At 57.9% G+C, this 22,198-nt stretch overlaps 1 protein-coding gene across 1 annotated transcript in view; it reads left to right on the plus strand.

The window, feature by feature from the left end:
- Positions 1-22,198, plus strand: part of KSR2 (kinase suppressor of ras 2) — a 334,988-nt gene that overhangs the window by 306,998 nt on the left and 5,792 nt on the right. Inside the window, exons 15-17 of the mRNA XM_056131018.1 lie at positions 11,105-11,201; positions 11,965-12,098; positions 18,696-18,827. Coding sequence (XP_055986993.1) covers positions 11,105-11,201; positions 11,965-12,098; positions 18,696-18,827 — 363 coding nt within the window. The remainder of the gene's footprint in view (positions 1-11,104; positions 11,202-11,964; positions 12,099-18,695; positions 18,828-22,198) is intronic.

Below are 22,198 nucleotides of genomic sequence, written 5' to 3' on the forward strand. Positions count from 1 at the left end.
CCTCGCCTGCCAGTCCCCTCGTCCGTCTACCCCGCCCAGCACATCCGTTCCTCCTTCTATTTTGTACTTCCCCCACCGCACCCCGCATCGTGGTCCCACCATCTGGTCCTCTACCACTTCATCTCTCATCCCTCCCTCCCTCCTGTTTGTTTTCCCTTATCCATCAATCCCACTTAGGCACTCACCCAGCAACCTGTCTGTCCCTCCCTCCGTTCATCCCTCCTTCCTTCCCTCCGTCACTTACCTCCTCAGCACCATGCCCCCCTCCATCCAATGCCCCGGTCACTCACCTTCCATCCGACTTCCTAGCCCCTCTCCCCTTCCCCTCGCTCCGTCTCTTTTTCAAAAGCAGTCGATGGGGCAGCCTGACCTCCAGGGGGCACGGCCCCGTGCTGGAATACTTTCCTTCTGAAACTTCAGTGAGTTAGTGGGTGACAGCGAAACCCCTTGAGGCAAGACACGGTGGCAGGTTGGTCTGGGAGAGGCTGCGGTCAGCATCTTTCTTGTATCGGCGGGTCAGAGCCAAGAACAAGTCTCCAGGATATCGTGGATATCAATGGATAGACACGTCAGCAGGCCCCGTAGAGTGGGACTGAACAAGTGTTGTGTTCCGGACAAGACAAGGAACCTTCCAGAGCAGAAAGCTGGAGACAGGGCCAAAAGGAATCCACATCCTCTCTACCTCCTTATGACTTTCCAGCACTTCCAATGTTGTGGAATTTTCTGCTCTTGAGCATAGAGGATGAGACCCTGGCCAAAAACAAAACAAAAAAACAAGATGGGGGGAGAGAACATGGTCAGAGGGTGGACCTGGGCAGTCCGCGGGCAGGAGAGGGGCCGATGTCGTAGGCTCGGAGGCAGCGTGGCACCGTTTCCAAAGACAGGCGTGGGGTGGGGGCCCCTCGCTAAGGCAAGGCCGTTCCCTGCTGGCTTTCCACCTCATTAACTCCCGGCTCATAATAATTTATCAGCGGCAGGCAGGAGTTTACTTATTCATTATTTACAGAGAAAATGTTTGCTAAGCAAATCAGCAAGTCAAACAGGGGGGTTGGTTTGACCCACTCAGAGCACCCTACAGCTCCCGGAGCTCCACGGGGTCACTGTCTGCGTGGGGGCGGCCAGGGGCCTGGGCTGGTCCCTTCTCACAGCACCATAGCCCCCAGGGCCTCCCACCGTGAGCTGGAGCTCAGGAACCCATGGCTTCCGGGCTGGGTAGAAGCTTCCTGTCGGCCCTAGCGAGAACATCCTACAGGGACACATCAAAACCAAGTGCTAGGACACTTCCCCCGACCAGAGTCAGAAAGCGGGACTTTGTTTAGATGTCTGAGGGATGGCCGTGCCTTTCTCCTAAGAAGCCTCTGGACTTGGACTGGACAAAGACAGTTCCTCGCTCCTGGTGCTCAGCGGGTCCAATCCTGTCCTTTAGACTCTGTGAACCTTGACTTCCTCATCTGTAAAATGGGCAGCGGAGCCCTGTTCCAGAGCCATTTCCAGTAAAGCATTTCTGCCAGCTGGGCTCAGCCCTGCCGTGCTTCTGACTCTCACCCCTCTAGAATGGAGGAGGGGGTCCTGAATCCCGACACACACCTGACTGTGCCTCCCCCCCTACACTGTACCTCCTTGAGATGTGTGTGGGGGGAGGGGGCGAGGGGGGTGGTCGCTGTGTGGACACCCCCAGCGCATCCTTGTGGACCTCACTGCCGCCAACAGCAATCTCGGGCTCACTTCCGGTCAACCATCGAGGCCAGAGTGGCAGCAGGCAGGGACCAGGGGCTAGGCCTTTGTCGTTCTGCCGTGGAAAATTCTCATAGGAGGGGTAGAGGAGGTGCAAGCAGGAGATGTCAGGAAATGCATCCCACACGAGTGGGCAGCAGGTAGGGAGGGGGACGGGGAGAGGAGAGCTCCTGGGAGACCACCGGGGTTCGTGGGAGGGGGCATTGCTAAGGAAGAGTTCTTCATGTTTCTGGTCGCCTTCCTTGAGCCCTCAGTCTGCGGTGATGTTGGGGTGTGATCTAAACCACCCCCTCGGGAGCCCTCCCTACCCCTAGCTTCTCTCTCCCCCGTCCCCCGGGGCCAGCCTTGACCATGTGGCCTGCACTGGATGAGGGGGACGACACACCTGCCTCCTCATTGGACTAGAAGGGCCTTACCTAGCACCCAGGAAGCAGCTCCCCGGCTCCCCGCCTGCAGTATCATTTCACACCTGGGTGCCCGCTTATGGGTGGGGGGGCGTGGGCAGAGGGGAGCGCGGGCGTCTCATTGTGCTTCTCCCTGGGGGGACAGTTCAGCCCGTGAGCCCAGCACAGCAGGACCATGCCCCCTGGGTGTGTTCTCAGGACCACGAGGCAGGGCCATCCTGGCTTTCAGAGACAGGAACCAGGACTCAGACAGACAGACTGCCGGGGCACACCTGGTGTGTCTCCTGGCCCCTGGCAGGGACAATGGTGTTGTACTGACCTCGATGACCAGGCTCAAAAGCACAGAGAGGTCAGGCAGTGTGTCCGGGTTACTCAGCTGGGTGGTGCCCAGGCCTGCTGGCCACTGGGACACGGGTGCATGCTTTCCTGGGCCAGCAGCCAACTTCCACCCCCGATGGAGAAAAATCCCCATTGGTGTCTTAGCGACCCTCCATCCCAGGCTCCAGGTGGACTCCAGTCCCTTGTGAAGCCTTTGAAGCTGCTTTGGGAGGAGACCAGTCCCACTTCCGGACAGCACGGGCTGTCCCAATACCCCTGCCACCCCCCACTGTAGAAGATGGTATTTCTGAAGCTCAGGGTGCGCATGCTCCCTGCCAGATAGAAATCGCACCCTCGAATTGACAGCTCCAGGAAGGGAAAAAAAAAATATCAATGTTTGCTAAATGGAAAGGAATGATACTGGAGAGAGAGAAATATCATTTCCAGGCTGCCAAACAGAGTGTTAACATATAATATGGAAAAGCAATAAAATCCAGAGCCTAATTCTTCCAGGATGCCTCGTGGAGATAATGCCTGAAATTGCATCTGAGACTCTTGACATTTAGGTCCTAATTTTGACAGAGATGATGTTTCCTTGGCCCGGTATGTTGGCGGGCCCATCGGCGCTGACGGTTTTCTTCCAATCACAGATGCTCCAAATGGGCCTCCCTCAATCGAAGGTTTCGGAAATGTCTTTGTTATCCTCCGTGTGTTCGTTCATGCGTGCCCCTCTCCAGCGGATGACAGGAGATGTGGCCGCCGTTGCCCCGGGAAGGGTCAAAACTGAGGGGTGTGAGGGTCACAGAGAGAAGCCAGGGAAGAGAGGCGGGCTGTCACCTGGAACACATTTGGGAAGAAGCAGGAGTGGAGGAAGGGCAGTCTTGAGCACGCAGCAAAGGCAAAGGCAGGACGGTTCCAAGAGAAAAGACACCAACTCTGGACAAGTGCCCATGGCCTTGCTGAGTGGTAGCAAAGGGTGCCGGCTGGGAGAGCTCTCTGCTCCTGGGCCTGAGCTGTGCCATAGAAGAGAGGGTAGTTCCTGCCTCTGCTGCAGGCTGCACATTGTGCCCAGCACGGGTGCCTCCACTGTGTTCTAGAATATTCTCAGCCACGCTGAGAGGGACAGCTATTCTTCACCACCAGACTCAGGCCCTGGAGTCCTCCACGAGGCTGCTCCCCTAAGGACTGGTTAGTTTTTATTATTTTATTATCCTTATTTTATTTGGAGGGCCACTCCTGGTGGTGCCAGTGGGACCCTATGGAGCCAGGGTTCAGAGCTGAGGCCCCATGTGCAGAGCATGTATGGGGACGGTTTTTTGACAGCAGGTATTTATTTCTCCCAGTGGGGAAATAATTAGGCTGGAAGTCGGGGATCCCAGTGGCGCTTCTGGGGAGACCCACTGGTTCTTCACTGTCACCAACTAACTCATTTAAGTTCCAGCCCTATGAGGAGGATTCTGGAATGAGGGGGGGGGGGGGGTCTCTGTAGAAGGACAGGAGACATCCTCCTGAAGACCACATCCTCCCAGCTGACCCCCTCCCCGATGCCAGCCTCCTTCTAACACTCCCCCATTGGAGATCAGGGTTCAACATTGGGGAGATTTGGGGTGGGATTCAGACGTCCAGCTCAAAGAAGGCTCCTTGAAGTGTGGTTATTTTCTCAGGGTGTCCCAGTTGCAAGATACAACCCAGCCGGGGGTTGCGGTGACCCCTGAAAAACACAGCCAGGGAGGGACAGCGTGGGGTGCAGTACAGAGGTCAAGGTGACTGCCTTGCATGTGGTCGACACCCATCCCATTGCCTGCACCACGTTCCATCGCCATGCACCGGCAGGAGCAACCCCTGAGCACAGAGCCAGGAGGAAGGCCCTAGCACTTCCGGGTGTGGCCCCCACACAAAAGCACACAGAAAAATAGAAACACCTTGTATTTTGTATTGGAGAGATAGTAAGGGAGTCCACCCAGGGGTGGCCTAGTAACAGAAGGAACAGCCAGAGAGGTGTAACATCTGGGCTCGGGTCAGGGCTCAGGGGCAGATCACCAGATTGGCTTCTGGGTTTGGGATCCCCCGAGGTTCCCCCGCAGGCAGCGTGCACACACATACTCACACACATGCACACGCACAGAGACACACACTTGCACATACACACACACCTGCACACACAGACACACACAGATACACACACATGCGCACATGCACACACAGATACACACACATGCGCACACACACGCACATGCACACACAGATACACATATGCATACACATGCATGCACATGCATACACAAAGACACACAGACACACATGCACATGCACACAAACATACACAGAGACACGCATACACATCTGTGGCAGGGCTGAAATGATGACAGCATTCATTCTGGGTGGGCCTGACCCAAGACTAAGATGTGGACCTGAGCTGCATCAAGGGAATGTTCTAGAAATCCCAAGTCTTGTAGTCCTATATGTGTCCCAAGCTCGCACCCTCCTCCCCACGCATCCCCACACACACCAACCTGGCTCTTGATGTGGCCAGACCTTTCCTTGTCCTGCGCCTCGAGCTCTGCTAGGAGCATTGTAGATGGGAACTCAGTGCTTTGGGGGCTTAGGAGGTCTGGGAGTGCAAGATTACCCGGTGAACATCGGAAAGGAGGTCTCTGGAATTAAGAGCTTAAAAAAAAAAAAAGAACCCCATATGAACTTGAGTAAGGATTCTGGCCGTGACTGAGGAATTGGCACCAACTTAAATTTTGTTCCTGTCCCTTCTAAATTGGGTTTGGGGGACTGGCAGGACTTTGAATGGAAACAGATTACCAAGGTGACTAATGGAAATATCTGTAATAGGATTACACGGCAGTTTTCATCTTTCCCATGAAGATGTGGCCTTGTCACATGGCAGCCTCTCCGGCCACGGAACCTATGGTTTTCATCTCTCTGGACGTTTATTTTCTTTCCGGTGATTGAGAGGCGAGGTCACATCCCCGGGGTGACTGGCTTTCTATCTGGGGTAAGCAGGAGAAAGCTATTAACAAAAACACGAAATCCAATCTCCCTAGCTCCGGCTCTCCCTGCTGCCTCTGGACTCACTGTGCTGACAGGCCAGTGCCAGCCACGGCCCTGGTCGCCCCCACCACCGGTCCATACACCGCTGGCCAGGCCGGGATAACTCTGCCCGGAGAGGCCCCAGCACCCCCCAGCTCTGCCAGGTGTGGCCCCTTATAGAAATAAAAGTGAGTGCAGATGGCTGAGGTCTGTGGGCACTCAGAACAGTCCCCCATGTGGTGCCAGGACCCAGGAAGATGCCATCTCAGCCCTGCTGAGGTTTCCTGGAGTGCTGATCCAGTCTGAGATTCCTGTGTTGATGCAGTGCTGGGCGGGGCTCAGGGAACCTGCTGGGAATAGAACCAGCGTCTCCTGTCTCCAAAGCCCGCCCTGGAATCCGCTCAGCTCTCTCCAGCCCACCCCAGCCATGCTGTCCAGTGTGGTGCCCAGGACTGGATGCTGGAGGCGGATGCAGCTGTCCGGGGATTCATCCATCACTCGTGAGGATCTGGACCGGGGCTGGGTGCTGGCTGGCTGGGCCTCTTGCCGCCTGCCCATTTTCTTTTCTCTTCTTCATTCTTTCTTCTGCTTGTTCCCACTATGCTAGGATCAGCTCTCCTCGCTCTCCCCCCTCTCTGATTTTTCTCCATCCTTGGGGCGACATCCTTATCCATCTCCTTCCTGATTTTATCACTGGGGGTGACAGAGTTATTCTCACTCGATCCACGAAGGACTGAGGCTTCCTGGCTCTCAGGCGGGCAAGCCCCTGTGCGGTGGGTACAGAGAAGGATGGCTCGGAGTCGAATTCCCCTTCGAAATCAACTGCTATCTCCCGTTCCTTGGAGTAAGGGGTCCGCGCACACTTTCTAGAAAGGTCCAGTAATTGGTGGGGGGGGGGTCTTGCGGTCGCCCGGATGCCTATTTGACTCTATCAGTGCCACTGGCACCTCCGTTGACAGGGGGTTAGAAGAGGATGGTGCCAGGAAACAGTGCATGGGCACAGCTGTTTGAATGTCAGGTTCTGTTTCCATGCCACTAACTCTCATCCTTGGGATCTCTGGGAACCATCTGAAGGTGTAAAACCACCTTTAGCTCATGGTCACATGACAGCAGGCTGTGGACTACAACCAGAACCCGGATCTGCATGTCCCTGCTCTGTCAGACCCCCAGTGTGGACGATGGGGGTGGCCTGGGGCAGTGGGGGCCAGGACCCTTGGGCAGCCTGTCCCGGGTTCACCCCACATCCCGGCGGTGGAGAAAGATGCTGTTCCCCATGGCTCTGCTTCCTTGGCGGGGGGATGTGCTGTACCCCCACCAGGCTCTAGTGATTTCAGATGAACCCGAGGGGCGTGTCCCTGGGGCTCAGAAACTGGGTTTCCTGTTCCCCCAGCCCCTGTTCTGAAGCCCGGGAGGCGCCCAGAACAGGACTCGGGCGCAGCTCAAGGCTCCAGCACCAGCTGTGCTTTGCAGATCTGACTGGTCCCACTGTGCGGCTGCCGGGAGCCACAGCACCAAATGGAGGGGATCCCTCGAGAGCACCCACAGCGGAGTGCCTGTGGATCTGTCGGGATGCCGCGGGGCTCCCCGGCTGCAGGCCAGGCGGGTCCCATCAGGGTCCCAGGCAGGCTGTGCCTCTGGGTCTGTGGCTGTCGAAGTGGCCCCTTGCCCGACAATCTCTGTGGTTCTCTTCATCTCTTCATGCAGTGGGTCGGCTCGGCCGTCTCCTCTGCCCGCCCATCACCTGGATTCTAGTTGTCCCTACCCAGCTGTTCTCTACCAGGGTTGGGTCCCTTCCACGCTCAGCTGCGTCTACAGTTACCCACCCGGCAGGGAAGCGGGAACCACCCCCGCCCCACCAGCTTCCCCCAGTCTTCACCGAGGGTCAGAGCCGTCTGCACTTCTTTTTGTTTGTCTGTTTTGTTTTTGTTTGGGGGCCACACCCGGCGATGCTCAGGGGCTCTGCGCTCAGGAATGACTCCCGATGGTGCTCAGGGGATCCTGGGGGATGCCGGGGATCGAACCTGGGTCAGGTGTGTGCAGGGCCAGCCCCCTCCCCCCTATGCTCGAGCTCTGGCCCCTGTCTGCGCTTCGAGACCCTCCTCCCTCCATCTTCTCCCTCTTAGACCCAGCGTACCTGGGGGCAGGAAGGACCCGGACATTCTGTGGGGTGATGTCCAAGCCCCTCCGCCTTAGCAGCTCTAGGAAGGGGAAGAAACCCCTCTTGCTCGCTGAGTGTAGCAAACAGCTGGGACTGCCTAGCCAGGAGGCGACTGCCCAGAAGTTTCTAGAGAACCCGTGCAAGGGGCAGCAGGGGGCGTCTGCCCTCCCAGGTGCCAGCAACGAGCCCCCCAGTCCCCGAGCCCCTGGCGAGGAATCGGAGTCACACTCAGGCTTGTGGCCCGCGGTGCCTCTGAAATCAGTCGTCTCTCGAATCAGCACCTGCTTTTATTCCACACCCTCTCCAGGCTCCCGGGTCCCTCTCCAGCCTTTCGTTTTCCTCAATTTACAGAAGTAACATGTGTGGAAGAGAATTAGGAGTTAGGAAATTCGAATTAGGAAACGAAAGTTATGGGGGAAAGGTACATAGCTAGAGAAACATCTTGCCCAACTTGTAAAAGCCCCTAATCCCACTCCCTGAAGGTGCCGCGATAATGCCCCGGAGTCGTTCCTGTCTGCAGGTTTTAATGCATATAAAGTAGGTGGTTTGCTTTTAGGGTGTGCTAATACAGTTGTAAGGTTTACTGTTCAGAGAGGGGGAAAAAGGAAGGAATGAAGGAAGAAAGAAGAAAGGGAAAGGAAAGAAAGAAAGAAAGAAAGAAAGAAAGAAAGAAAGAAAGAAAGGAAGAAAGGAAGATAAAGGAAAGGAAGGAAGCAGAAAGGGGAAGGAAGGAAGAAAAAGAAAAAGAAAGAAAGACAGACAAGAGAAAGGGAGAGAGAAAAAGAAAAAGGGAAGGAAGAAAAGAAGGAAGATAAAAGAAAAGAGAAGGGAGAAGGAGGAAGCAAGGAAGGAAGGAAGGAGGGAGGGAGGGAGGGAGGGAGGGAGGGAGGGAGGGAGGGAGGGAGGGAGGGAGGGAAGGAGGGAGGGAGGGAGGATGGTAGGTAGGTAGGTCTGACCCAGGATTGCGGTGTTTGTATGTCCAGTCCTAGAGGCCGTTCTCTCTGCACTTCAAGTCCCTGCTTGGAGAAGCTTCTGGAAGCTTCATCACTCGCTGAACAGGCACGGGCTCCTGGTCCTCTGGAAGAGGCTGGCCAGGCCTCTCCCAGTGACCACTGCCACTGGAAGTAGGATCAGGTGGGGTCCTTGGTTCTGCCCTGAGCCCTCTCTGTGTCGGGCAGCCAAAAGCCTCGGGTCCTCCTCCCCCGTCCCCGTCCCCCGACCTAGCTGTCTCTGCGTGGCTGCTGGGGGACCCCGAGTTCCGCCCAAGTCTGAAATGTGGAGGTGGGCAGGAGGGGGCAGTGTGCGGGCTGGGCGGAAGGACAGATTTCCAGCGCCCATGCCAGCTAAGTTGGGGTCACAGCCAAAGCATCCTCTCACTCAGACACGAGATTTTGGAAACCTGCCCCCAACCCCCCCATCCCAACCCCCACGTTCGCCGGGCTCAGGGCACTGCCTGAACCCAGCGAGAGAGCAAGGCTGGTGCTCGGGCCACGTGCAGCAAGCCATGTCACTCTCATCCATCACGTCCAGCCGCACGCCCACCTGCACTGCGTGCCCCCTCCCGGGTCCCTGGAACCTCGTAACTCTTTCTTCCTGCAAGTTGGCCAGGCGAGCAGGTGGCACCCAGCTGGCCTTTCTCACTCTCTTCCTGCCCTTGCCCGGTGGGCTGCTACCTGGAGGTGTTGATTACAAGGCCCCCCCGTCACCACCCCTGTCCCCTACCCTGGCCCCCTGGGCTGGTGGAGCGGCTGAGAGAGAGCCCAGCTGCTGGAAGTTGATGGAGCATGCCACCTGTCGCTTAGATCGTGATTTGTTGGCTCTGGGGAGGGGCAATTAAGCAGACTTTGCATTTGGAAAGTTAAGTTGGGGGTGTGTGGTGCTGGGAAAAGGGGGTGCTATTAATCTCGCTGACAGTGCCAGGGTGGGTCAGATCCTGCCAGGGCGGGTCTCCGTGCACCTGGGTTTCTTTCGTTGCCGGCTGTCGTGACCGGCAGGGCCATGCCAGGCCAGGCTGGGGTTGGACTGGGGGACCTCTTGGTCCACCTCGCAGGCTGGAGATGGGGAGCCTTGAAGAAGCCGTCAGCCTCGACTGGGACCCGTCCTCCCCCCCCCCATGCTGACAGCTGAGAGTGGCTGTCAGCAGGGGCTTCCCCGGCTGTCCTGTCTAAGGGAGCCCCTGCACCTCCCCACACCCCTGTGTAATCCTGCTTGTGCTCTCATGGCCTTTGCCTCCCATGTTCTCCTGTTTGCTGGTTCGTCCACACACGGCCCGCCCTGAGATTAAGGCCTCGCCGCATCCTCTGCACGGTATCGCCTCAGCCCAGCACCACGGCCCTCACTAAGTGGATTGTGGACTTAAGTTATCTCTGGGCCCCAGTCAAATGAGATTGGCCTAGAGCCGCGGTTCTCCAAGTGGGGCCCTGGGCCACCAGAGGTCCAGCACTCGGGAACTTGTTAGAGATGCACATTTCTTGGGGGAGGGAGACGGCGCGGGAGGGCCGCAGTGGTGGAGGAGCCCCAGGTCTGATCCCCAGCACCAGGTGCTTCCTCGGACAGTTCCCGGTGGTGGCAAGGGGCGGTCTCTGGGCACCTGGAGGAGGAGGTGCCAGGAGGGCCTGGGTGGCACAGCAGCACGGCACACACTGTGTTCGCTCAACCTGGCTCCACCCCTGACTTCTCCTGGGGCAGCCGGAAGCCCCAGCTCTTCCGGGGTGGCCCAGGGACCTTCTAGGACTGCGGGGGGCCCACGCCACACCCCATCCTCAGGTCCTTGCACCGAAGTGACAGTCGGCTGAAAATTGCCGCTAGGGGCCACTCCTGAGCACTATTTGGGAGCCCCTCCCCCCCAAAAATAATAAAACCCAACAATGTTTGCAAAAGGAAAAAGTGTTCACTGCATCAACCATGCGTCGGAAACCACAGCTCCTCAAGAGGCACTTGAGGCAGGAAGGAACCAGAGAATTCCTCACTCCAGACAGGCTGGGGGCACCGTGGCAGGGCAGAGGGTTGGGGCACGCTCATCCGTCTGGAGGCGTCGGCCACCCTTGGCTCACAGGAGCCGCCGTGCCCACATGTGTGCTGTCCGGGAGCAGAGAGAGGTCGAGTGGTGTCTGAGGGCCCCACACGGCTGGAGGTGCAGCTTCCTGCAGGCGGGACCCAGTGGCACGGAGCAATTATGGCACTGCTGGACCAGGCTAGACCCCGGGGTGGGGCAGGAGAGTCCCCAGGTGCCCGGGGTGGGGGTGGGATGGTGGGAGAGTTTCCCAGGAACCCGGGAGAACTGACTTCCAAGCCCACTGCCCCCAGAACCAGGTGAGGGACCAGCCACCGACAGGCTCGTTGTCTCTAAGGGCCCCGTCACAGTGACTGCCCCTTCTGCGAGTGGCTGGGACACACAGGTTCTCTCACCCCTCCCCCACCCGTCTTTTCTCCTGTTCCTCCTGTGTCGCAGCCTGTGCAAGGGTCGGACACTCTACTCCGTGGTGAGGGACGCCAAGATCGTCTTGGACGTCAACAAAACGAGACAGATCGCCCAGGAGATTGTGAAGGTACCGGCGAGCCGGGGCCGTTGGGGACCACGGGCTGGGCTCCCCGGGAGTCAGAAGGTGTCAGGCCGGCTGGGACGAAGAATCAGGCGTGACCAGCCGCTCTCTGGCCTCTGCTGTGCCTCCGCCTTGTCCTCACACCTGGGCGTGGACGGGAACCCAGGGAAATGGTCCTCGTTAGGCCCCCTCACCCCTCGGGCCCGTCCTGTGTCCTCTGGCAAGCGTCTCATTCCTCAGCTGGGCTTGGGCTTTCATGTCCCGTTGGAAGCGACAATCTGAGCTGCCAGAGGAAACAGGTCGTGGCCTTGGGGTGCTCTCCTAGCCCCAGGCCTGGTGCAGATCCCCTTCGTGTCTCGTCCTGAATCACAGGGTGGGCACCCCCAACCCTGCAGGCAGGCTGAGCTGTCCGCCCAGGCCTGAGCTCTGCAGATGCAAAGAGCCTGTCTCCGGCAGATGGATTATTTTTCAGAGGACTCCAGAGGCCAGGGATGGAACGTCCCTTTCTCAGGGGACTTCACCTCGGCTGATCCCAGCTGCCCCTTCCCCTCTGGGGACAGCTGGTGGGAGAGGGTTCTTCAGGGGACCGAGCAGAGCGGTGGACATTTGCAGGTCACTGCCTGACCCCACCACACCTCCTTCTTCCTCCTGCCAGAAGCACCTTGAGGGTCCCATGGCGGTCTCTTTGGGGAGCATGTGTCCCCCCGGGGCCGGCTTGGTAGACTCCTGATCCCGGGCAACACCCTTCATTCCTTTTTGCTTCCTGCAGGGCATGGGCTACCTCCACGCCAAGGGCATCCTACACAAAGACCTCAAGTCCAAGAATGTTTTCTATGACAACGGCAAGGTGGTAATCACGGACTTCGGGCTCTTCAGCATTTCTGGGGTGCTGCAGGCTGGCAGGTGAGAGGAGCGGAGGGGCTGGGAGGGGGTCCTTGGCAGATTGGGGTGCAGTGGGGGAATACCAGAGTTCTACTCTGGGCATAGGGGCTTAGATTGCTTGGGGGACAGGGGGGCACAGGTGACTAATAAAATTCTCATGCCCGGCTCTTGCTCTGGGGTTCAGAGGGCCAGTCTCAAAGACGGTGACTTGGGAGACATCACACTGGGCACCGAGCATCCCAAAATCCTGCACTGTCCTTGGATGGGCCGGAAGGTGTCCCTGAGCTGGGGTGGAAGTTACCCAGAGTTTTCTGAGAATTCACTTTCTCCTAGTCCAGCTTAAGGGAAATCTGACCGCTTGGGGACTCTCTGGCAAGTGTGAACTGTGAATCTTGGAACACTCTGCAGGTCCCTTTCCTTCTCTGCAAGAAAAATAAATAAATGACAGGATGGTTGGAGGAAGGCGACGGCCTCGGGTCCTCGGGAGCCCTTTAGACGTGCCCCTCGCCTCCAGCACAGGGAGAGAATCCGCTGCAGAGATGGTGTAATTAGTATCGATTTGCATACATCTCCCCCAGTATAGCGGGGAGAATCATTAACCATCGTCAAGCAATTAACTCTCAGCCACTGCTCACCCCAGAGCAAGCCGCCCTGAGTTGACCATGTGAGACACAGCTTGATCCCACATAAACAGCCCATCACTCCGGGCCGCCCTCCGTGCCCTTTAATTGGGGGATCTGTGCCCGGGCCACACACACGCACTCCGGCTTCACATCCTGTGACGCCCCCTTTCCAGCCGCTCCGGGGACCTTTGACCTCCGAGGGTGCCCTCACACCACCTGCTTCAGCCTCTCAAGACTTGAACTTGCTGTTTCTGTTTGATGCAGAGGCAACAGACTGGGGTGGGGGGGCTGTTTGTCAGTTTTCAGTCCCCCTCACCCCCAAATAGCGCCATCGAAATGCCATGGTCCAGCACCTGAGATCAGAAAACAGCCATGAGCTCGGTGCTCAGCTAATAGACGCGAGGACAGAGCCCCGGACTCTGTAGTAGTCGGAAGCCCACTACTGCTGGGGCCTCTCAGCTGGGACCTGGATGGCGTGCGGGGAGGGACGTGGACGAGCCCTGGGCAGAGGGCAGATGAGGGAACTGCAGGACTCCCGGCTCTCTCTTCTTCCTGCTTCCTTGGGCCGGGGAGAGGAACAGGAAGTAGATGGCAGCACCAAGCCCAAGGCCCGGACAGCGCCATCCTCTCCCGCCCATGCCTGGCAGTCAGCACCAGTCTGTCCTGTGGGAGACCCCCAGAGAGGCCTGGAGGCCCGTACCCTGCTGGAAAGGCCCATTTCTCACCCACGCTGGCTTCCTGGGTGTCCTGACCTGTGGTGTCACTCACTGTGCCCAAGTCCTGTGCCTGAAAGCAGGAAGTCGTGACTGACCCTCCTGGCTTCTGCAGGGAGGTTTGCTCAGGGCAACTTTTGTGCTTGGGGTCGCTCACATATGGGTCCCATGTGGGTGCCAGCTATCGAGGGGTCTCATGTGAGGACCATCTGGGAGGAATCTTGCATGGGCACTGGGTCTCATGTAAGTACCATCCTGGGGGTGGGGGTCTCATGTGAGGACCTTCTGGGAGGGATCTCGCATGGACACTGGGTCTCGTGGACACCGTCCTATGAGGGGTCTCATGTGGGCATCATCCTTTGAGGGTCTTATAGTGCCATTTTCCAACTGGCATGACTCATGTGAGCACTACCTGATGGGAGAACTTGGAGTCCACTGGGGGCTTCCTCCGTGCCCCTCTGCCCAGTGGCTGGACCTCATCTCAGTAGGAGGCTGGCAGGCGCCTCCTGTCCCCACCTAACACCACAGGGCTTCCTCCCAGCAGAGTGGTCTTGGAGACCCCCGAGCCAACACTCATGGCGTCCAGGAGAAAGTCGCACCTTCCCCCTCTGATCTCCCAGCTCTGAAAGTCCTCGCTTTCAAACCAATGGTTCCTCCCTGTTCCAGCATCAGCGCTGGTTCTGGGAACAATATCAGCCTCCCAGGGCAGGGCAGGGCAGGGCAGCCTCTCATGCCCCTCCTCGGTGCCCCAAGTCCCGGGACTGTGGGCCTCGCGTCACATTTCCGCCCTCCTAAGGGGCGGGGAGCTGGGGGCCACCCCTGGCGTCGCTCGGGGGCTGCTCCAGGCTCCGAGCTTAGGTGTTGTCAGTTCAGGGGACCGGGCGGGATTCAACCCAAGCCCCCGGGCAGAGCATCCACTTTGCTCACTGCTCCCCAGCTACTTCCTGTGTCTGAGGGCAGGTCCAGACAGTCAGTGTCCTGAATACAGAATGGGGGCCCCCGGGATGGCAGCTGGAGACGCAGAGACACCCCTGAATACCAACCTCCTTGGGCCAGATGGGCAGCCTGGACCGGGCTGTGGGGACTGGGTTGGTTGGCCAGCCTGTGGGCATGCGAGAAGCAGGAACACACACAAACACACACACACACACATGCAAGCACACACACACAGTGTACACACATACACGCACATATACACACACATGCGTGCACATACACAGACACGCACACACACAACACACACACGCATGCACATACACGCATGCGTGCACACACATGCATGTGTACACACACGCACGTGCACACACACCCGTGCACACACACACGCACACACACGTGTGCACACATGCACACCCTCACATGCACACAGCATTCCCTCATTCTTTCCTCCAGCCAGGACTCCTCCACGTCCATCTGCTCAAACTGCCAGGAGACAGTCACACACTGGTGGGGGGTGAACCCCAAGGTCAGGGCGGGCGCTGGTGGATGAGGCCTCCTTCTCTGTCTTGAAACGGCCACAATCCTGTTCCACCTGAACCCTTCGTCTGGCCCATGTTTCTCCCTGGTCTTCTAAGTCACCAGTGAGATGGGGTGAGGTTCCACTGGGTGACCGCACAGACCCGGGGCCCCTCCCTGCAGCCCAGGATTTCAGCTGTGAATGTTCAAGACACGCTTCAGTCCCTCACCTCCTGTGATGGATGGAAGTAAAACCGCCTTTCGGTTTTCTAGAGCTGGACTCCCCTAAGCCTGGAGCCGCTCACCTGCGACTCAGCAGTGCATATGGACACTCACAGTTGCCTTCTCACGCTCCTGCCTTGAAGTTGAAAAGCAAGAGTCCAGCGGGGAGGGCACCTTGCCTTGCATGCGGCCGACCCGGGTTCAATCCTGGGCATCCCCTTGAGTCCCCTGAGCAGCACCAGGAGTGATTCCTGAGTCCAGAGCCAGGAGGAACCCCTGAGCATTGCCGGGTGTGGCCCAAAAAAGAAAATTTAAAAAAAGAAGAAAATCTAAATGGGCCCAAGACATCAGGACTTGGTTCGGAGCTTGGCAGCCAGATGGGCCTTCTCTCCAGGATGAGTCCAGGTCGTGCTCACTGTGATAAAGTCCCCTGTCCCTCCAGATGCTCACCTCATCATTTGGAGGCTCTGTGTGCGGGAAGACCAGCCCTCTGACTGTGGGTTTCTGGGGGTTCAGGGGTCCGGACAAGCCCCCTGGGTGCAGGCGCTCTGTTGAGCCACTCTTCATAGTCCTGCCCGCCCTGGGGATTGCGCTCGGGGTTGGCAGCACTGGGTGCCCCTGCGAGTTTGTGTGTGTGTGTGTGTGTGTGTGTGTGTGTGTGTGTGTGTGTGTGTGTGCACATGCCGCACGGGGGGGGGGAGGGGGTTTCTGCCTGGCCTGGGCTGGATGGGGCCAACCAGTGTGTTGAGCGTGTCCTGCACACACACAGACCCCCGCCCCCAGAGCATCCCGGAGAAGGTCCCCAGCCCAGCCAGCGCACAGCTGTGCTGGCATCATCGAGAAAGGTGCCACTTGGGATGCCAGCACTGTAGCGCCAGCCACCCACGGACTGCTATTAATCATAATAATAACCGGCATGGAGATGATTAGGGCTTGTCACTGCTGGGCCCATCGCCACAGGGACAGGACGCCCAGGGGGCCCGGCCAGACGCCTGACCCACTCCCGGTATGAACCCACGCCCACTGATGGTTCTCGTCCTCCGGGTGCTTCCAGGGCAAACCCTACTGCCCCTGTGGGTTAGAGGAGGGTAAGGAGGGGCGTAGCCAGAAAGGAGGAGTGCCGGAAGCCCCGCCCCTTCAGCGCTGCCAATCATACCAGGAGAACTGGCGGCTTAAGCTGCAGCCTGTGCTTTGAACTCGGGCCTCAAGTCTCTTTCTAAGTCTGCTCCTTCCCCCTCCCTCCCCTTTGGTGAAGCAGAATAGTTTTTGTTGAAACTTAGAAAGATGCGGGGATGGAGAGTCAGCGAGGAAGTAATATGTGCGAGAGAGAACAGGAATTTGACGAGCTGGAGAGAAAGTAGAGTGTGGAGGGTGTTTGCCTTGCTTACAGCTGACCTGGGTTTGATCCCTGGCATTCCCCTGAGTACAGAGCCAGAAATAACCCCTGTGCATCAGAGAGAGAGAGAGAGAGAGAGAGAGAGAGAGAGAGAGAGAACAGGCACTTAGCAGAGAGACACAGAGAGAAGCAAGCGAGATGTGTCAGGAGAACACGGCTCAGGGAGCAAGCCCGTCTCTAAGTCTTGACCGTGAGAAGAATCCGCCAGGCCGGGGAGAGGACACGGGGGGGGGGGGGGGGCAGATGGGCCAACATGCTTCCCATCACCAGGCAGGGCCCTGAGGGCCCCCAGTACCACTGGGTGCAGGCCCTGTTTTATAAACTAGCCATAGGTACTGTTTCTGTCAGCCGTTGAGTCCTGACCATGCCCCACACCTCGTGTTGTCTGGCCATGGACCAGCTCGGGAGGGGCACTGATGGGCCCATTTTGCAGTTAGGAGATGCGAGACTCAGTTCCCACAAGGTGGCACAGCCAACACAGCAGGTGGAACCTTCAACCCCCCTGTGGGTGTCCCAGTTCTGCAAACGGACTCCCTGGACCCTGCCCCAGATCAACAGCTTATAAGCCAAACTTTCTGGTGATTCTGGACTTTGTATTTGTAGAGAATTACTGGCTTTTCTATTTCCCCTATCGCCTTTTGATATTTTACTATAGAGGAACGTTCTTTGCTAAAACACAGAAAGACCTTTAATGCTGTGCTCCTAATATTTGGGAGTTGATTAACTCCAAAGTATACCTACACCTGGACATTTGTCATAACTACTTGACTCAGGCTTCTGTTGCCACAGTACCTAACACCCCACAAAGGAAGGGCCCCCCAGAAGTTTTGGCTTATAAGTAACCAAGACAGGCTTTGGGGATGTAACTATAAGAGGTAGAACACCAAGGAAAGGTTAAAGATAAACTCGGGGGGTTGGGGGGCTCATAAGAGCACTTGAGAGCACTCATAAGAGCTTCTCTGGGAGGAGGAAAAGGGGAAATCATTGGGAAACCCAAAACACTTAGGCTTGCTATTCAACAAACCCCCCAAAAGAAATAAAATGGAAAGTTCTGGGGGCTGGAACGATATCACAGCAGGGAGGGCATTTGCCTTGCATGCGGCCGACCCGGGTTCGATCCCCAGCATCCCATATGGCCCCTCGAGCACCACCAGGAGTAATTCCTGAGTGCAGAGCCAGGAGGAACCCCTGAGCATCGCCGGGTGTGACCCAAAAGGGAAAAAAAAAGGAAGGTTCTGCCTTGAGTGGCACTAGCTGGGCTCCTCGTGCTCAGTAAACCCAGCGGCCACTCGCTGCCCTGATGGCCTGCAGGTCCAGCCTGGAGAGCTCTGTTGGATGAAGCCCTGTGGCGATAGAGCGAGAGCTGTGACTGGGGGCTAAGAGAGTGCCACAGGGAGTCGGCCTGCCGGGGAGAGCAGCAGGACCCTCGCCCGGATTGTTTAAAGCTGCCCCTCCCCTCCCCTACCCGCTCTCCCGTGCATCCACTGGCATCCCTGGGAGGCCCGAGGCCTCTGTGTCCGTCCAGGAGGCCAGCCCAGGTAGGAAGCCCTGCTTCCGGCCGAGGACAGGCGCTGTGGGGCGGGGAGCCAGCATCCTTCCTCCCTCCGACTGTATCCTAAGGAACGAATCAACAGTGCGGGAGACGAGACCTGCTGGGAGTCCCAGGATGCTTGTGCGCTTTATGAGGAGGGGGGGAGAGCAGCCGGGCCACCAGGCAGGGGCTGATCCAGGGAGGCGCAGCTGCACGGATGAAAGGCGGCACGCCGGGCTCTGGCGTGGTCTTCAGCCACGGGGGACAGCAGAACTGCTGCGAGGGGTCCTGAGGGCAGGAGGAAACCCACCGCTGCTGGTGATGTTCCGTGAGCCCCAGCCAGCCCTGATCTTTCAGTGGATCTCTGGGGATCAGACCAGCAGCAGGAACCCGCCCGCCCGCCCGATAGCCCGTCGCTGCCGTGAGCAGCGAGAAGGGTGGGGTTGGCTAGACGAGGTGGAGAGGGGGAGCCGCCTCGCCAAGGGGCCTGCTGGGCTGTTGATGCTCCTCTCTCCAGACCAGCCCCGAGTGTCTCAGCCTCAGCTCCGGGCCCAGTGGGCACGTGCTGGAGAGCCAGCAGAGCAAGTGCAGGGCTTGGGGGCCAGGGCTGGGAAATGGGACCTTCCCCCCACCACGCACACCCCTGGGCGCTTAACGGGGCTCACTCTGCTCTTCCAGGCGGGAGGACAAGCTGCGCATCCAGAACGGTTGGCTGTGCCACCTGGCCCCGGAGATCATCCGCCAGCTGTCCCCCGACACGGAGGAGGACAAGCTGCCCTTCTCCAAGCACTCGGACGTCTTCGCGCTCGGGTAGGTGGCCTGGCTCGTGCGGACAGGCCCCACCCAGGACTTCCTTGGGGGTGGGTGGGGGATTGAAGGAGCTGGGGACCCAGTGGCCAGGACCAAGGTGGGTGGATTCGTGGGCGAGAGTCGGGGAGTCTAACTGGCCGTGCCTTGAATCCACCTGTGACCCTGGCAGGTTGCTTGGCACCATCCACTCATTCATTCGTGTGGTGTCTCGTTACCAGGTCAGCCGCACTGAGAGACTAACCAGAACCTTGTGGTCCGAGGCTGGCTTTAATGGGTTTGGTCCCCAGCACTGCATAGCACCCACGGGGGACACATAAACCATGGCACGTGCGCCCTGCGTGGCATCTCACCCGGGGTCCTTTGCCTTGAGCCTCCAGCCCAGCTGGCTGAGAATCACCTGGTGCGAGCCTCTGAGCCTCCCGAGCACTGCTTGGGGAGCACCCTCGAAAAAAAGATCTTTGGGCTAAAATGCTCTCTCGAGTTTCCGTGGCTGGGGGCTTGGTTCCTCTGGTTGAGGACTCAAGCAGTTGGAGTCTCCTCAGAGGGCTCGATTGGTTGAGGGTGGGCTGCGCATACGGCCAGGGGCCAGGGGTCTCAGTTCGCCCACCATACCCCTCTGTGGGCTGCCTGAGTGGGTTTCCCATAAGGCCTGGTCTCAGGAGCTGCCCGTGGTCACTCCTGCTCTGTTCTGTTTGTGAGAAGCAGGAAGCTAAGTCCTGCCCACTCTCAAGGCCAGGGGACATGTCCAGCATGACAGCTTCTCTGGTTTTGCTTTTGTGCTTTTTGGGTCACACCCGGCAATGCTCCGGAGAGCCTCACCCGGCTCTGCACTCAGGAATCACTCCTGGCTGTGGGCCCTGTGGGATGCCGGGGATCGAACCCAGGTCTGTCGTGTGCAAGGCAAATGCCCTACCTGCTGGACTATCGCTCCGGCCCCCAGCATGACAGTTCTGTAAGCATGAGTGAGACCAGTCTGAAAATTCAAAGAATGGACACAGACAAGAAGCGCAGCAAAAACCAGATTTAACGGCAGTCTCGCAAGATCAGGCAAAGTGTCCAAACATGCATTCTACATACAAACGCCTCCTCCTGCATTTCATCATATCCCATTGGGCCATTTGATGCCCTGCGCCCCTTGGGATTGGCTGTGTTTTTAACAGTGGGGGCATTGATGGTCTCCAAGCCCTTTGTTCTCCTGTCGCCAGAAGGTTCTGCTGGGGTATGTGCTTTCTGGCAGTACCCAGTTTTCACTCCAACTCCCCACCCCTCCTAACACCCTGTTTTCCCAAATACACTGTCGGCCGTGGCCTCTTTGTGCAGACGCGCTGCCATTGAGTTTTCATTCAGGGTTAAATGCTTTGCCGTGAAAAATTCACTGCTGAGTTTATTTCTAACACAAAGAAGGCGTATCGATTTGTGGGCATATCTTGAAACCACCCCAGGTCCTTACAAGCGTGTCTAGTGGAAGACAGACACGGAAACACTCAATTTCGACACAGTCTGATCAGTGCGGTGCTGAGGGTAAACAGAACCGAATCCAGCCAGGGGATGAGGAGAGAGGACTTGGGGGGAGGAGGTGACAGCGGGGGCTGAGTCGAAGATTGAAAGTTGGGTGGTTGGAGAGAGGGTCGGGCGGGGCGTTGCTAAGGGAAGGAGCATGAGAAACGGCACCAGGAGCAGAAAGGGGGCAGACTGGCTTTTGGAAGGGGTGGGGCGGGGGATGGATGGAGAATCTGGGAAAGGGGAGACTGAGGGACGAGAGATGGAAGTGGGGCCTGTCTCAGGGAGCCAAGTCCAGAAGCTGATGGTGGGGGCTGGAGCGATAGCTGGAGCGACAGCACAGCGGGTAGGGCGTTTGCCTTGCACGCAGCCGATCCGTGTTTGATTCCCAGCATCCCACATGGTCCACTCAGCACTGCCAGGAGTGATTCCTGAGTGCAGAGCCAGGAGTAACCCCTGTGCGTCGCCGGATGTGACCCAAAAAGCAAAAAAAAAAAAAGAAGAAGAAGAAGAAGAAGAAGAAGAAGAAGAAACTGATGGCCATGCGGTGGGGGGGGGAGGGAGTCACCCTACCCTCCTGTTCTGAGTTTTAGGGGGTCAGGGAAAGACGGCTTGGACGTCTGCCCTGGGGGGCTGAGATTGGGGAAGCATTTGGGGGTGGAAGATGCGGGCCAGGGTGACCTGTGGAGTGCGGAGGGGCGCTGGGAGCCGCCTTGTGTATCTCGGGGGCGAGTGGCATCATGCAGCCGGGCAGAGCCAGGGCAGAATGGTGTAGGGCTAGGGTCCTGCCCAGTGGGCAGAGATGTCTGATCCTAACACAGGGAGTGTGGGCAGCCTGGGGAGCCCACACCTGCAGGGTCAAGAAGGCAAGTGGGCAGCTGGGGAAAGAACTGAGGGCAGAGTTGCCAGGGATAGCACGGTAGTACTGTCCTCCCGTTGTTCATCGATTTGCTCGAGCGGGCACCAGTAACATCTCCATTGTGAGACTTGTTGTTACTCTTTCTGGCATATCGAATATGCCATGGGGAGCTTGCCAGGCTCTGCTGTGCGGGCAGGATACTCTCGGTAGCTTGCTGGGCTCTCCGAGAGGGACGGAGGAATCGAACACAGGTCGGCCATGTGCAAGGCAAACGCCCTACCCACTGTGCTATTGCTCCAGCCCGCAGGGTTTGAGTAATAGAAATAATGAGGCAGCCATGAGAAAAGAAAGGTGGGGGTCCACTTGCTCCACAGTAGGGGGGGATTCAGGACTTAACCCAGTGTGAGGGACCCCTAGGAAGCAGCCTGTTCCCTCTAGTCCCCCGTCCAGGCCTGTGGACACAGGTGGTGAAGCCTGGGCGCATCTATGCAGCGAGGGGGACCGAGACCAGGGGCCGGGACCCCCAGCCCATCCTCCCAGTGACCCTTTGAGGGGAGGGTGCTGGCACTGTGGGGTTCTCTGCGCAACTGCCTCCCGGACCCCTCTGGGGGCTACTGGCCCTGATTCGGGGAGGCCCCATCTTTATCTCGTTAGACATTGTTATCTGAGACCAAATTGCAATAATTAAGTTGGCATATTTTAGTATAAATTTAGCAAAGGAAAAAGGAATGTAATTAACCAAATGTACCAAAGTGAGTAATTGGTTTCCCACTGGGGTTTTTCGTCTTTGGCTTTTTTTTCCCCTTGTTTTCCCCCACCTCCTTCTAACCCCCCGCCCCCCCCCCCCCCCCCCGCACCCTTTCTCCTTCAAGTGAGTTTCTCTTGAAAGTTGGGTTGGAGAGGAAATTTTAATGAGGTTTTTCTGGCTGAATTCCGGGGGACCCGGCGCTCTTGGTTTCCTGCCAATTAGGTGTCGCTGTTGCTTGGGAACGCCACGCTCGGGCCCGAACTC

Source organism: Sorex fumeus, unplaced genomic scaffold, assembly GCF_029834395.1.
Source record: "Sorex fumeus unplaced genomic scaffold, SorFum_2.1 ptg000083l, whole genome shotgun sequence".
NCBI classification, from domain to species: Eukaryota; Metazoa; Chordata; class Mammalia; order Eulipotyphla; family Soricidae; genus Sorex; species Sorex fumeus.